The sequence below is a fragment of the Pelobates fuscus genome, chromosome 3 (assembly GCF_036172605.1).
Source record: "Pelobates fuscus isolate aPelFus1 chromosome 3, aPelFus1.pri, whole genome shotgun sequence".
Lineage (NCBI taxonomy): Eukaryota > Metazoa > Chordata > Amphibia > Anura > Pelobatidae > Pelobates > Pelobates fuscus.
The window spans coordinates 38,486,453-38,502,641 of record NC_086319.1 but is presented as its reverse complement, the minus strand read 5'-3'; the positions used below and the strand labels follow the sequence as shown (position 1 = coordinate 38,502,641).

Sequence of the window (16,189 nt, the reverse complement as noted above, 5' to 3'; positions counted from 1 at the left end):
GCATCCACATAACTTAATTGAGATGAAGTGGTTTGGGTGCCTATAGTGTCCCATTAAATGTAGAAGCATATGTACTGTAATTAATTTTTCAATCTTTATTATAATTCAAAAACAATTTAAAAAGAACAAACATATCCAAACAAGAAGACTGATTAACAATTGTAATTGGGTTTGAGCAGGGCTTTCATTGCTTAAATTTGTCATCACCTACATGTTTCATGTATTCTTTCAGTAGAGCTGTGGAATTTGTTGTGGATTTGGAAATAAAACAATGTTATCAAATACCACTTAACGTAGAGGTAATCCCTACATTGGGAGGTATGCATTTGGGATGAGGGGAGACCCTGTGTGTGCCTCTTTGTTGACATAACTCTCACCACCAGTGAAGCTTCTAATGAGTGCGTTAGGAGGAAAGGGGGTATGCTTGCCTATAGAAGAGGTGTAGCAATCTGTCTGACTGACCTCTTACCCCAGGACCATGCAGGGAGTACTGTTGTAGCACTATCTGCATGGTTCCAGTGCCCCCTGCACAGCGTGAGCACATCTACTAAAGAGTTTGCAATTTGCTGCCCCTGGATGCATGAGTCAAGGGAACTAAAGCAGGATGGCAGAACAGAATCCTGAAATCAAGACAGACCCACCGACAATAGGACTGTTGGGAGGCATAAATAATTCCTGTGGAATAACTAAGAGTAATAAAGTATTGGCTTGACATATGCTATTAGATATGAGCATTACGCTATACTGAAGGTATAATAAGAAAATAAATAAAACATTTCAGATTGTGTATATACCAAATAAAAACGTAAACGAACCTGGGCATACACACAACAAATAGGCTGCTGAGAAAGTAAGATCACATATAACAAAAAAACTTCAGAGGTAGGGGTACATAGGAAAAAAAGCTCCACTAACCTGATCTTAGAAGAGACACCAGGTAGGGAGACTCCAGATAAAAAAAAAAAAATCCAAAAATGAAAAAACGAGAAACAAGCACAAAACAAGCACAAAACAAGGCAAAATCCAACTTGAAATTTATTAGACACAGAATCAAACAGGGGGAACAAAAAGACAAAATCAACAACTTCTTCATGCATTTCGGACCTTGGTGTCCTTAGACATAGGACCCAGAGTTCCAAAATGCACAGGGAAGTTTTTATTAATTTTTTGTCTTTTTTTTCCTCCCTGTTTGATTATGTGCCCAATTAACCCAATAAGCTTAAATTTAGTGTGTGCTTTTTTGGCATTGTTTTCTCTTTTTTTCCTTTTTGTATTTCTAAATACCAACACAGCAATAATTAATTCCAACCAGTAGAACTAACTGCAAAAGGATTCTGGTCATTAATATTAATTTATAAGCAATGATTTATTCAGCAATCACATATTCTACAGCTCTGAACAACAAGGTTTACAAAACATCCCTTAAGAACATAGGGGTTTTTCTAAAATCCGAAATTAATAGAATCCTCAAATGAAAATGAGCCAAAAATAGATAATTTAGTTAAGTTTTAAGTTTTCTGCATTTTCAATGCACTGTATTCCAAGTTAACATCTGTTTTGCTTTTGCATTTGATTAGTATAAGAAATAAAGTCTTAACTATTGTATCATTGATTTAAACATAATCAACAAATATCAATATGTTTTATTTAGATTAGTACCTTATATTATATTAATTAAACATGTTATTGATTTTTTTTAATGACACATAATTTATTACTCTATACTGCAAATTACCTACATTCTGTATAATGATATTCGACTACAGTTGAATACCATAATACCATTATTAATCTTGCAATATATGTATCAATATGGATTTAATTTGACACTTAGTTAAAGGGACATTCCAGGCACCAAAATAAATTCATCTAAATGAATTCCCTGGTGGCATCCTTACCTCAAGGGGTTAAACTAATCTTGAAGGTTTAACGCCAAAGTTGGCTCCAGGGGTGATGTCTACTCAGATTCAGATTCAGATTTAGGAAACGTGGAGTGCTCAGCTGATTGGCTGAGAGTGGTCAGCTGACGCTCTCAGCCAATCTGTGACTCTACATTCACTAACCTGGCTTGGAAAGAAACGTAACTTTTTCAAGCCAGTTTAGTGAATGGGGAATCACTGATTGGCTGAGAGTGTCAGCTGACCACTCTCAGCCAATCCGCGGTGTCCCTGCACACTACGCTTCCTGAAACTGACATTTTAAAAGACGGTTGCCGCCTGGGGGGGCAGTTTGACATCACCACTTGGACATCACCACTGGAAGCATGGGTTAACTCCTTGAGGTAAGAGTGCCTCCAGGGACCTCCTTGCACCATAAAAACTTAATTTAGATGACGTGTTTGGTGCCTTGAGTGTCCCTTTAAGTTTTCCAAAACAAAACAAGGCAACACAACTAACAACCAGTAGAATGCTAAATGTAATGATATTATTTACCCCCTTAAGGAGCTATGATGGTCCTTGCTGTCATAACAGTCTCTGGTCAAGGACACTATTAAAAAATAGGATGACCTATGGGAACTGTTAGTCTGCTTAGATAGATATAGATATAAATGCTTAGATAGATAAAAATATAGATATAAAAAATTGATTTTACTTACTGCAGTGTACCGTAAAGTATATACATAATATTTAGATTTTGCTGTACTTGGCCCATTTTCACACACCCTTATAGTTCAGCCAAATCGTTTGCATCAATGAAATTCATTCAAACCAAAATACCCTATAAACAGATTTAATACTGCCTGGCCTAAAAAAAAAATTAAAAAAATTCGGATGAGTTTTAATCTGCCAGAGATGAAAGACAAACAAGGTTAGTCGCTAAAGTGAAAATTCAAAGTGAAATTTTAAATTTACTATGAATAAACTTTGAATTCTCACTCAAGTAAATAATCCTGTCAAAACAGACTAGCATACACTCCTTAACTCCTTAAGGACCAAACTTCTGTAATAAAATGGAATCATGACATATCACACATGTCATGTGTCCATAAGGGGTTAAAGAGTTAAATACATAAGATAATGTTTTCTAATATATGTTTTAGTTCCTGTTCCTTATTAAACACTTAAACTACAAAATGGCAGGGGGAAAGGCTCCGTTAAAGTTTATGGAACGATAACATTTGTATTTTATAGTGTAGCAATATTTGCAAAGCTTAAAATACTGTACCTTGGTGTCCTCTCGAGTACAATACATGGTGCAATATTCAGTAGGAAATAAAATCTTTCATGGTTTCAGCAGTTTCTAGCTCTCCACTGAGAGAGGGAGAGGTGTGCTAGACTTGTTTTTTATTTTTTTCAGAAATTGCATTTTTAGCAGATGGAAGCCATAAGGGGCGGAGGGATCTAGAGGTATGTGAATGCTTTACAATTTTCCTACTTATGCAATATATAGTTCTATTAAATGTATGTGTCGCAATGTACCTGGAAATATTTTTTAAGAAATTTGCTACTTTTATTAACGTTTATTTCATTTTCACTTCCAATGTGTTAAGTCAGATAAATAATTCAGATACGCATATGGCTGACGAGACAGAAACAAGGCAGATAGTGGGGCTGAAATAATGGTGGTACCTGTAATTAACCCTAGTCCTATCCCTGGTCCAAACCTAAAATAAATTATACAGTATTAAATACATAACTTAAACATTTGCTAGAAGAAAATATTTATCTTGTGGTTCTGGACACAGTAATACACTCTGGATTATTCTTCAAAACTTGCTGAACATTGTATAGTGCTGTATTCACTGAACATAGAGAAACTAGGACAATAATGAAACAAACCGCATTATAGATTTTCCTCTGATGGGTGCTTGGTCATGCGCAGCAAAGACAATCCAAGGGCCACAATTAAAGGGCCACTTGAAGCACCAAAACCACTTTAGCATAGTTACGTGGTTTTGGTGTATAAATAAAGTAATTTAACTCCTAAAAAGAAGAAAATTGAACAGTGAGACTGTAGGGCCACGTTTTATTTACCAAAACAGTTTCATTACACTCATGTTGTTTTCATGCTCAGTGTCCCTTTAATGACTCAGGATTCTATAAATGTATCTAACATTCCATCCCTTATCAATACACTGTATAAACTGTATACTGATAAATATAGAAGCAAGACAATTACACTGTAGGGTTTATAAACTAAGGTGGGTAACAGTAAGCAGCCCTGCCGTTCAACGTCCCCACGCTCTGCATTGAGACGCTGAATTTTCCTAATAGAGATGCACTGATTGAATGCATCTCTATGAGGAGGTCCTGATTGGTCAAAATGGCATTTGGCCCCACCTCTGTGACGATTTTAGCCAATCCAATGCTTTCCCTATGGGATTGGCTAAAAATCTGCCATTTTGTTGTACAATTTTGTTGTACAATTACAATTGTTGTAATTTAGTTGCCATTTTTTGTGCCCTAGTCACCATTTTTAAACATGTCCATTTTTGTACCCATGCAATAGATTCATGATTTTTTTTCTGCCAGTTCTTCTGATAGAAACATGGCAATATTTTTCTGCCACTAGAAATTAGTCTGTCTTCTGATATAGAAATGTGAAAACTGACAGAATTTACTGAACTGTCACATTTTAGATGACTTTAAAAAATACGATCAAAATAATGATGGAATTTCCCTTTCACATTTCATTATACTTTTGGGGCTATTTATTTAAGTAAGATTTCAGAGCGAATTTCAAATTTAAGGTAAAATTATCTGGCCTTAAAGTGTTACTTTTAGTACCATAACCACTTAAGTGAGGTAAAGCTGTCATGGTACATGGAGTCTAGATATGTAGTGTTTCATTTCTGTGTATACAGATAGAGTCTGATCAAACTGTCACTGCAAGGAAAGTGCATTAAAGAGCACTATATGCTCAGGAAGACAACCATATCAAAATCACTATTAACACCTCTTACTCCCTAAATATAGTAAAATCCTACCTTTATTCCGGTCTGACTCTGCCCCTAATCTGCCTTCTTGCCTGACATCATCAGAAGTGATGATCTCAGCCAATCCAATGCTTTCCCATAGGAAATTGTCAATTCTGATGATCTCAGCCAAGGAGGCAGAATGGGGGCAAAGCCAAACACAGCCCTGGCCAATCAGCATCTCCTCATAGAGATGCGTTGAATCAATGCATATCTATGAGGAAATTTCAGTGTCTCCATGTCTCCATAATTAATTTTAGGTTTTTATGCATTAACAAATAAGCTACAACTTTTAGAAAATAGCATTTAAATGTCTAAATATGTGCATACAATAAAAACCAAAGAAAAAAGTTACTTGAGCACTGTCCCAAATCCCTATGCACATTTAAATAACTGGTGTTTTTTTTAGTATCATTCCAATAGCCATTTAAGTGTAAGCTCATCTGCCCCGTCAAGTTTTTAGTTAAGTCTTTAATAAAACCTAAATGCTTCATGTAATTATTTCTACAATCCAGTGCAGGCTTCCCCACACTCCGGCCCTCCAGATGTTGCTGAACTACAACTCCCATGATTCTCAGCCTATCTATTTCATTTGTATAATTATGGGAGTTGTAGTTCAGCAACATCTGGAGGGCCGTAATGTGAGGAAGCCTGATCTAATGTAAGACTCAGCTTTAAGTATTCATGTAGCCACTATACATTGCACATACGTTGCACATTTTGAGTTGACTGTGTCCATTTTTATACAGCAAATGAACTCTAATCTGAGTGCTTACAGTGTATACTATTGAAATTGACAATAATATTAAACAAAATAAACAGGGTCCATTAAAAACCACTTCATTACCTTGCAACATGATCCTGGGAAAAAACATCCTCATTCTATACCCAGGATTAAACTGCTCGGAGCTATTCCGATGCACTGAATCAGTGTTTCATTTTGGATTTTTTCGAAATGATTAAAAATTACTTCATGAAAAACGTCATTATTGCAACTGCAAAAAACTACAATAAGCTATTATTATATATAGCAGTCGGTGTCAACGCTGTCACTAAACATACAACAAGCAAAATATTTCTTAGATTTGAAGGCAGAATTATATGACCTTATTCAGAAATTGAATAACATCAAAATTTCAAGTTCTTTGGAAATGTTCTGGAATTCAGAATGCAGTCCTACACTTCCAAATGTAATAATACATCTTTCTATGTTACCTAGAAGAAAGGTTCTGTAAGAAATTACCTATTATATTACTCATCCGGCGATTCACTTAATTAATTTCTCTTTGGCTGAACCATTCCTATGGAACGCCTTTGCACTCTATGTTAGACTTTCACCCAGTCTCCACTCTTTCAAAAAATCTTTGAAAACGTACTTCTTTAGGAAAGTATATCAATTAAACTGTGAACAGCTTCCCCCCCTCCCCCCCACCCTGCACCCTGATTCCTCTCCTGCAACTGTCATCAAATCAAAACACTCAATGAATACTATCCTAGCAACCTACTTTTCTACCCTACCCTTACCTTTTGGGTCACTTTACTCCACTCCCTCTAGCATTTAAGCTCATTGAGCAGGGCCCTCAACCCCTCTGTTACTGTGTGTCCAACTTGTCTGGTTACAAATACATGTCTGTTAGTCCACCCATTGTGCGGCACTATGGAACTTGTTGGCACTTTATAAATAATAATAACTCATCATAGAATCTAAAATAATATGTAAAAATTATCTGGTTTTAGGACATAACTTACTTTAGTAAGTCAAATTTTTGGTTAAAACAGAAATATCTGTTAAACATGCCTCAGATTTTCTTCATTTAACAAATAATGTCTATTGCTTAATTTCCTTGTAATATTTTACCATACAAAAGAGTTTAATCATGTCACTTTGCAATGTGATAATAGGATTTGGAGATATATTTGGCAGAGCTTGCAAGGAGAGAATTTCCAAAGCAAAAAATGCTCTTATGGTTGCAAAATTCTAAATATTGTGACACATTCTGTTGGTTTCCGTGGTGATTGGTCCTCGTTTTAAGTTGGTATCTATGGTAAAGAGTTTTGGTAAAGAGCATCACTCAAATATACTGTAATAACAGAAAAAAATGCTTTTGGGTTTATGGCACAACGTAGACCATGTAGTTTAAAACGTTGCCTTTGCTGCTTCCTAGTGGTAGTTCAAAGTCACTTTGACTTAAGTGGTGACCAAGCTATATCTATGTTTTTCTTTAATAAAATGTAGTTCTTTGTTGGTTGCTGAACACTAAAAGACACATAGCTCACATTTAAGAAAGTTCTTCTCTTATTTACATTAATAGTTTGTGAACAGAATGATGGAGTAATGGTTCTTGCAATTTCTGGTTAATAGAATATTGAGATGCAGCTACTGAAGAACTCATAACATGTGTCTCTATAGACCAGTCTGTATGTTTCATGAATATAAAATGAAAACTAAAATAGACATAAGGTGAGGATAAGAGATAAAAGGTGGAACTGAGATTCATTGTCATTTTTAAGTTCACGTCAACACAAAAGGCAATTTCTTAAATGTAAAAATTCCCCTCTGATCTCACAATAAGGTAGTTCAGAGGCTGTGTGAATTATAAGAAATATAAAGTGAATTCAAAGTGAATTTAAAGTTTTCTGCTTAAAAAACGCAATTTGAAAAATTCTAAAAATGTCATTTAGCTTTTCTTTGAATTTGGTTATTTTGGTCTAAAATGTAAGATTTGCTTATAGTTTTCTTTGAATCTGGAACAAGTCAGACACTAGTGAGCCCTGATTGGGTAAATATATCTAAATGTGTATAGTTTCTCTTTTAGTTTCCAATAGAACTAATTACTATAGTTTCTTATGTATTATGCCAACAATGTCCATTGACTTGCATCTGTGTTCTGTTAAATTGGAATGGAAATATTACATTTAGACTAACAGTTGTAATTTAGCAAATACTGTCCTGTGCTCAAGTTTAACAATGTCATTTCATTCTTCTTTTAAGTGTTCCGTCACCTGTGGAAAAGGAATTAAACAACGCAGTGTATCTTGTAGAACCAAAGGCCAGCAAGAGGTCAACAACGAATATTGCGAACATTTACGAAAGCCTCGCATGCAGAAGATTTGTAAACCTGGAAGATGTCCTTCATGGAAGGCTAAAAAGTGGAAGGAGGTACATTGAGCAGTCGAAGTACAATCTTTTTTTTCTCTCCTGTCAAACCAAGTATTTTTTGAAAATGTTATATATTCTGCTACTACACCTTTAGTGCTGAAATGATTAGTACATTCCTGTTAGGACAAAACTATGAGTTTTTGGGATGAACTCAAAGTGATATTTGTGATAGACTTAGGGTTGTTCAATAAAGTACACAAGTATTCACAGTGAAGTCAAACAAACTTAAAATCTAGCCAACTAATAAAATGTGATGCTAAGAAAAAACAGAGTAATTTGTCCCCGAGCTGCAGCTCAAATGACTTTAAAGGAGGGAATGATGTGATCGGCTGGCTTGGAAGCCAACCAACCACATTGCTCTAACAAGTAACTTCATGCAAGACTGCCTGGTAAAGTGGACATACATATATATGTATCAAGCTTTTTAATATTGGCAGTTTTGTTTTTGTAATATGGGTACTTTTTACATTTTATTTAGTTATGTTATATAAAATAGACTTTCATTTAGCCATTTGGTGAAAGATAGGTAGAAAAGAAACATCTTCAATCTTGAAGTATTTTGTACAGGTTAAAGGGTCGTGTATCACTTGACAATATTTTTTTTTTTAAACCAGCAAACAAACACTTCTGAACTAAAAATGCAAACTAAAATAAAACAAAAAAACTTTGAAAAGTATTTGACAAATATCTATAAACTTACTATAAACTTGGTCAGATTGCATCATTGGGCACGCCTCTCAAATAGAGGAGTTTCTTCAGCCTCCACCCCCATCCCTTTTATCTACATATCTCAGTTTTAGACTACTCCACTAATTGCTTTAAATTAACTATTGCTTTAAATAGATTAAGAGACAAACTAGATGGAAATGAGAAATCTTCTACATATTCATAACTTGGGTTTCTTAGAATTCCTGTGCAAAAATACGAACAGAAATACAAAGAGATAAAAAAGTGTTCCACAGCTGGATTTAAAAATTTTATATTCAATATTATTCCGTATACATTCTGCTTCTCTTTGAAGTTTAATACGAAGAATAACTGGAAAACGACAAATGTATTTTAAGACATTGACAATATATAGTGAGCATCAGCTTAACTTTGCTCTGTTTCAAAATAAAACATAAACTTCACATGCACGTAGAATGCAAAAACAATTGTTATAGTGCTTATTTTAATGGTTAGTTTGATATAGCTATGTGCTACCAATATAAATAATGTCTCATTAGTAGGCTCTCATCTCTGATGAGCCATTTTTGCCATTTTGTGGACATTTTTATATATTTTTTCAAATTAAATAAATATATATTTTAGCTATTGAGAAAAATCCATAAAGGACATATTTTTTTCGTGAGCAATCTGTAGTATTTGCTTGAAAATTTCGTGGAAAATGAAAAACTAACTCACTATAAATACCATTTGTCCCCATAAACGTTCATACTAAACTACTATTATTATTATTATTATATTAATTAGTATCTTCTTTATCTATATACTACTATGTTTAGTGCTCAGTGACCTGCGGGGATGGAATTCAACATAGAGATGTTTACTGTAGGATGAGGGGTCGTGGGAGAATAAAGGATGCATTTTGTAATCAAAGTAGACGTCCAGACAGCGAAAAACACTGTTGGTTACCCGAATGTGTACATTACCACTGGACTGCAGACCCCTGGCCGAAGGTAAGGATATACTTTGTACAAGTTAAGGCCTCAATTTAATATTTTTAGACAAGCTTTCAAATGACTTAATATTTTTGGATAAACTTGCACAACATAGAATGTGATGTTATTTGTATGTTTTTATTATCCTTTATGATTTCTTCCATATAAAGAGCAAACATTTAACCCCTTAAGGACACATGACATGTCTGACATGTCATGGTTCCCTTTTATTCCAGAAGTTTGGTCCTTAAGGGGTTAAATAAAAAAAAATATTTACATTAACATTTTTTATTTCATGATAATATTTAAAAAAAACAAAAAAAGCTAAGGAAATCATCGCCCTTTATATGTTATAAATTTCAAGTGAAGGAATTATCAAATCACATTATTACAGATAAAGACAGTTGGTGAGCATTTGAGGTTTAAATCAATGTATCTTAAAATATTCCAATATTTGGAATGTTATGGTTGTGTTTGTGAGGATAGTAAACAAGAAATCTGATCATTTTACATTGTGTACATTAGTGTTCAACAGAATGCAAGCCGAGGGAGTCCACAAGGAAGGTGAAATGTGTTGATAGCAGCAGTCTACCAGTAAACGAGTCCCACTGTGACCCTACTTCTAAGCCACAAGCAACCAGGAAATGTGACAACGTTCAATGCCAACACATAGTGGTCACAGAAGATACATCACAGGTATATTCTGATACAGCAGAGTCATATTGCAGAAAATCATATGATGTAGATTAAATTTGCATATACGTAAAAAGAAAAAAAAACATAATTTTTAATGAAAAATAAATATTAGTAAAATCTGTGACATTTGGAGCTGATTCACATATATTTAGATTTTTAAGGAGCGCTCCAGGCTGGAGCGGACCCATTCATCTTAAAGCATTATAACAGATAATGTATTGGAAACAAGGATATCAAAAATTAGAAATAAAAATACTGTATTACACTGGAAGTGCCTGTGTTTGCTTTAAATAGAAATAGAAAAGTTGTTTCATTTCTCCTGTTCCCTATATCAAGGCTTCCCAAAACTCCGGCCCTCCAGATGTTGCTGAACTACAACCCCCATGATTCCATGAATGAAATAGATAGGCTGAGAATCATGGGAGTTGTAGTTCAGCAACATCTGGAGGGCCGAAGTTTGCGGAAGGCCTGCTCTATGCTGACTGAAAGGAACACAGGTCAGAGTTTATAACAATGATTGACAAGGCGCTGAGATGGAAGCACCCAGTTCCAAAATAAAGAGGTTTTGGATTTATCAAACCTCACATATACATATTTGTTATCTATAGGGGATAGGTAAGCATCATATTAAAACCTAACCGAAACTACAATTCTCCTTTACAGCCATGCCTAGCACACTTTAAGGGCACAGCAGAGTTTGTGGGTGGCATGGTTCAATGTCTGCATGCTTTAGAATGTCTTATGGTGTTTGGAACAGGCAGCTCTTTATATATACGACACAGCAGAGAAAACAGTTATTTATGTTTATTATTTAAGTTCAATCAAAGCTAAATAAAAAAAAATGTATAAAGGAATTCATTTATACCCTCAGTCTTTTGGGTTTCAGCATTGAAAAACAATCTTCTGTTTAAGTCACTGGTGTTTTATGGTACTTAATGCTTCAGTATTTAAATTTGTTTTAGTTTTTTTATTATTTCGCAAAGAGTTTTCATCAGGATACCACTTAATAATTTTTTACTTTTTTGCTTTAATTTATGTTCTACTATACATTCTGCATAGGTGTTAACACGTATGTTGTTTTATTTTGTTCTTTTTCACATTACTGAAACAAATAATTACTGGGGGAAATAGGTATAAAGGCGCATGCGTCACAGGTTCAGTTTGTTTTGGCCAAGTATTGTAATGTCAATAATTTTATATGGGATAGTTTTTATTCTGGAATACATTTTTATGTACATTTAATGGCAATATGTGTTTAATATTATTAAACATATATATATATATTTTTAATTAATGCCTTTTATCTTATTCCTTACCCAAACTGTACATTCTAGTGTTCTGATGTCTGCTGGTTTGGTAACAAGAAGAAAATAACGTATTGCAAATTAGTACCGGTTATTCATAATCAATATACAGCTGCTGTCAGATCCACCTACTATAAAAGATGTCCTATTCGCCCTCACTTACTGGACCATAAATGTCACGGAATGAGCTGTGTACGTGCTGTCTCTTGGCGAGTTGGGAAGTGGACCAAGGTTAGTTCTATTTTTTTCTGTGTTTATTTTACCATTGAAAATCATCAAAATACACTACAAGATTGAAGGTTGAATTTCATTTCAATTTGTGTTTAGATTCACGTTCATTATATTGTGATTCAAAATTCTCATTCTAGTTAAACGTGTAACAATTTGAATTAGTAAGCCTGTCACAAACTTACACCAAAAATGATTTTGACTATATGGTGCAACTTTGCTACAACACTAATTAGTAAAGGGTTCCTAATAAGACTTGGTTACTGAGATCCAATCTGGTCTCTTCATAAAAATCAGACTATAAATGTATTCTGCGGGTCCAGCAGACTGGGCATCATACATTTAATAGGGATTACTCCTAAAGAGATTGAGCCTTTTAGGGCCAGGATACTGGGTATCTCCTAGGTATGTATTGGTCCTTATATTTTACAGAATTTAAACCCTAATGGGATTAACTCCTTCAAGCTCATGGGCCCTTCTTAATGCCCAGGAGACTAGAAATCTTCTGGGTTCTTTATGGGACCAAGTATTTAATTCCCCTGGGGATTAGATATCTAATGGTCCCTACTTATTTTTTACCCTCCAATCGGCTGCCTATGGGGTGGAGAAGGAGAAAAATCCACTCGTTGGGTCTCCCCTTTTTTTGTGTGTGTGTTCTCTCTGCTCCTTCTCGCCGCACGTGCTGTCTACTGATGCTGGGAGCCGGAATATGATGTCATATTCCGTCTCCCAGCATCAGCAAATGGCGCACCATGAGAGGGAGCAGAGAGAACACTGCTCCCTCGCCGCGTCTGATATGGAGAAAGGCACCCGCTCGGGGGGGGGGGGGGGGGGGGCATCAGGTGGCCATCAGGCCACCATGACAAGGGGAACATGGGGGGCATTTGGTGGAAGCATTTTTTGCTGCCCCCTGAGTGCCTGCAGGAACAACGGAAACGGCGTTCCTGATGCAAAAAAAGTGGAGGAACACCGCGCGTTCATGCAGGACTCGAGCCCTGGGGGTAAACCACATTTGATTTCTTTCTTATTTTTATTATTATTTCTTTATTTCATTTATTTATTTTGTCAGTGTGAGAGAGTCAGTTGGATCTTTTTTATGCCATTCTAAGGTCTCACATGTTTTATTTTGCTTTTTGTACTATTTATTGATGAAAAACGGTGAGAAAGTCTTGCTATTTTGCAGCAATTATTCACAGTGTTATATCTGCTTTTTCTTTAGTGTATTAATATCTTAGCATGCTGGGGAAATAGATCATCCAGCTCAGTTAGGCTCCAAAGCCAGCCTGTGATGTGTTATTGTGAATATCACAGATCTTTAAAATAACATCTGAGCATAACAAGTTTAGCAGAGGTACAGCTATTTATACCAATTAGTGAATCAACATATTGAGGCATTGATGTTAAAGATTGGTGTGGTTTTATCAAAATATATTTTAGGTGTGCATTTATGTTTATTATATAGTAAATATGTTTGAAAGAAACATTGTTAGTAATTTTACTGAAAAAAGTAGCTGGGCAGGCAGTTACATTAACAAGATTATGCACCAAAATGCAATTTTATTTCTGAGGGAGTGAGGGGCAATCAAAGTTCCAATTTGTAGGGGAACAATAACTTGCTGAATAGCTATATGGATGTGGAGTATCCCTTTAAAATCCCAGTTTATAAAAGTGCCAATGTCATTGTGAAATTAACACTTTTATATAAGAAAATAGGAACGCCTCACCAGCTGTCAATCAAATAGTTGGGGAAATTCACTCTCTACTTCCGTTAGCTCCACTGAACTAACAGAAGTAGCAGGCACGTTCTAATAGAGCGTGTCTGCCTTACAGTATTGGCTGCAAGAACTGCCCGGTTAACAGGCAGGAGGGAAAGCACTCCCCTCCTGTCTGTCAGTTCTTGCAGCGTCTGTCCTGTCTCCCATCCCTGTGTCAGAGCTTCCCTCTCCTCCCCTGCTGACCTTTAGTTGCCGTGTTCTCACTCCCTATCAGTCCGTGTAGAGGAAACTAAATCCTCTACCCACAGATTGTCAACTAAAGGTCAGAAGGCAGAGGAGGAGAGGGAGGCAGAGGAGGAGAGAGAAGGGAAGTGGGAGGATATATGACACAGGGAGTAAGGAGGGAGACTGTCTGATGCAGAGAGGAAGTAGGGAGGCTCTCTGGCACAGGCAGGGGAGTGAGAAGGGAGGCTCTCTGACACAGGCAGGGGAGGGAGGGGAGTGAGGCTCTCTGACACAGGCAAGGGAGGGAGGCTCTCTGACACAGGCAGGAGAGCCAGAATTTGACACAGGGAGGGAGTGTGTATATATATATATACATATATATATATATATATATATATATATATATATATATATATACACACACACACACACATTCTACATATATATTTAACTATTAAGTACATAATTATTTGATGTTCTTAATTATAATTTGAGGGACGTGCCTGACAACCCAGGCAGACAGTCCAGAGAATTTAATTGGCAAGCCCTATATTTAACCCTGTAACTTTTTAAAACACCATAAAACCTTTACATGGGGATTATTATTATACTCGGGAGACTTCACTGAACATGATGGGGTTAATTCACATTCCTGCGACTCTTATTTACACACTTATAGCATCAACATAGTGAAACAAGTAGAGATGGCTCCATACTTTAGAAACATAAATATGACAAGCAACATCCTATCATCGTGTCCTACCCTTCATGCCTAGCCAGCCTCTCTGAGTAACCCACTTAAGTTCCATAGCTTGGACATGAAGAACTAACCTATATTCATTGCTTACCCATTTTAATCTTATTGTACTATCACCCAGCGTACTGCAGATAACCCACTAGCCTGTATCACAACACACAATCGATTTACTAACACTGTTCCATGCACACACATAAGCCCCATGCTGCCCTACAGAATGGTGCTACACTATAAAAAGGTGCAATACACCTATAATCATATACACGACTAGTAGTGGTGGGCGCACACTTAGCCTAGCATGATTTACTGCAATAATTATATATTGTGCAAACTCCAAAGAAGCAAAGTGTTACTATGTCCGACGCATGTATATTTCGTATGTTTAGTATAATTATTTTATGTTTGACTAGCTTATAACATAGCGTAGAAACCACTATCCAGAAAGTTACAAGCAATATTATTTTGTGTCATGTACTGAAACGCAACACTGAGCTGAGCCACTAGGGAGCTCCACTGTAACTGAACTAAACTCTGGCTCAACATGTTTAACTTTTATTATTTTTAAGTTCTAGCGTTTTGTTTATAATTTGCTCGCTAAACTTACTTTTATAGCTATCTTAAGTAAGCCTGTGACCCTATGACCTTACAGTCACCAGCGGTAGCTTATACTTAGTTAACTGTTAATGCATGTTGCCTACCTGTCTAAGCGTGGCACTCTAGAATGTATACAAACCAAGTCTAGCATGTCCATCACTAACGATGATAATAAACTACTGTAATCTTAAAACTTGTTACTTAAAATTCAGAGCACGCTTTTTACCTGATATAAACGTCTGACGCCCCATAGTATATTAACCTTATGTTATAGCATGGTTATTACTGTTTAGGGATATCCCATGGCCTTTTAACCTTTTACCATATATATATTAATGTGCTTCTTAATCTGTGCTTTTTAATCTGACTCACAGACTAGCTAGCCAGACTTGCTCAGGGACACATTATAATGCTTAAGCTAGACATGCACCTGAATTATTTTAATGTCTGCGAATGTGCAGCCCAGTACGCAACGCTAGGCTATCATTATGAGCAAGCTCTCTTATAATCAGTTCATTTTGGCATACATTATAGAGGAAGCCATGTTAATCTGGCAAACTGAATTGGGCAAGCCCTATATTGACCCTGTAACTTTCCAAAACACCGTAAAATTGCAAATAGCAATTTACAAAAACAGACATTAGCAAATCTTATGTTTGACCCTGTAACTTTCTAAATCACCATAAAAACTGTACTTGAGGGGTACTGTTGTACTCGTGAAACATTACTTTACACAAATATGAGTGTTTTAGAGCAGTAAAATGTATTATACTGATAATATCATCAGTGAAATAGCAGTTAATGTGTGCAAAAATGCAAACTAATTCTAGTTTTGGACAGAGTTTGTGACTAATTGGCTACTGGAAAAGACTGGACATATCCCATTTTGAATATCGTGTGTTGTCTACTTTTACAAATGGTATGCCATGTTGGG

The 16,189-nt window shown here is 35.8% G+C and overlaps 1 protein-coding gene across 1 annotated transcript in view; it reads left to right on the top strand.

Annotated features, from left to right (window-relative positions):
• ADAMTS20 (ADAM metallopeptidase with thrombospondin type 1 motif 20) overlaps positions 1-16,189 on the top strand; it is a 215,325-nt gene that overhangs the window by 180,539 nt on the left and 18,597 nt on the right. The window contains exons 29-32 of the mRNA XM_063446941.1: positions 7,908-8,075; positions 9,581-9,754; positions 10,262-10,432; positions 11,767-11,967. Of these exons, the coding sequence (XP_063303011.1) occupies positions 7,908-8,075; positions 9,581-9,754; positions 10,262-10,432; positions 11,767-11,967 (714 nt within the window). The remainder of the gene's footprint in view (positions 1-7,907; positions 8,076-9,580; positions 9,755-10,261; positions 10,433-11,766; positions 11,968-16,189) is intronic.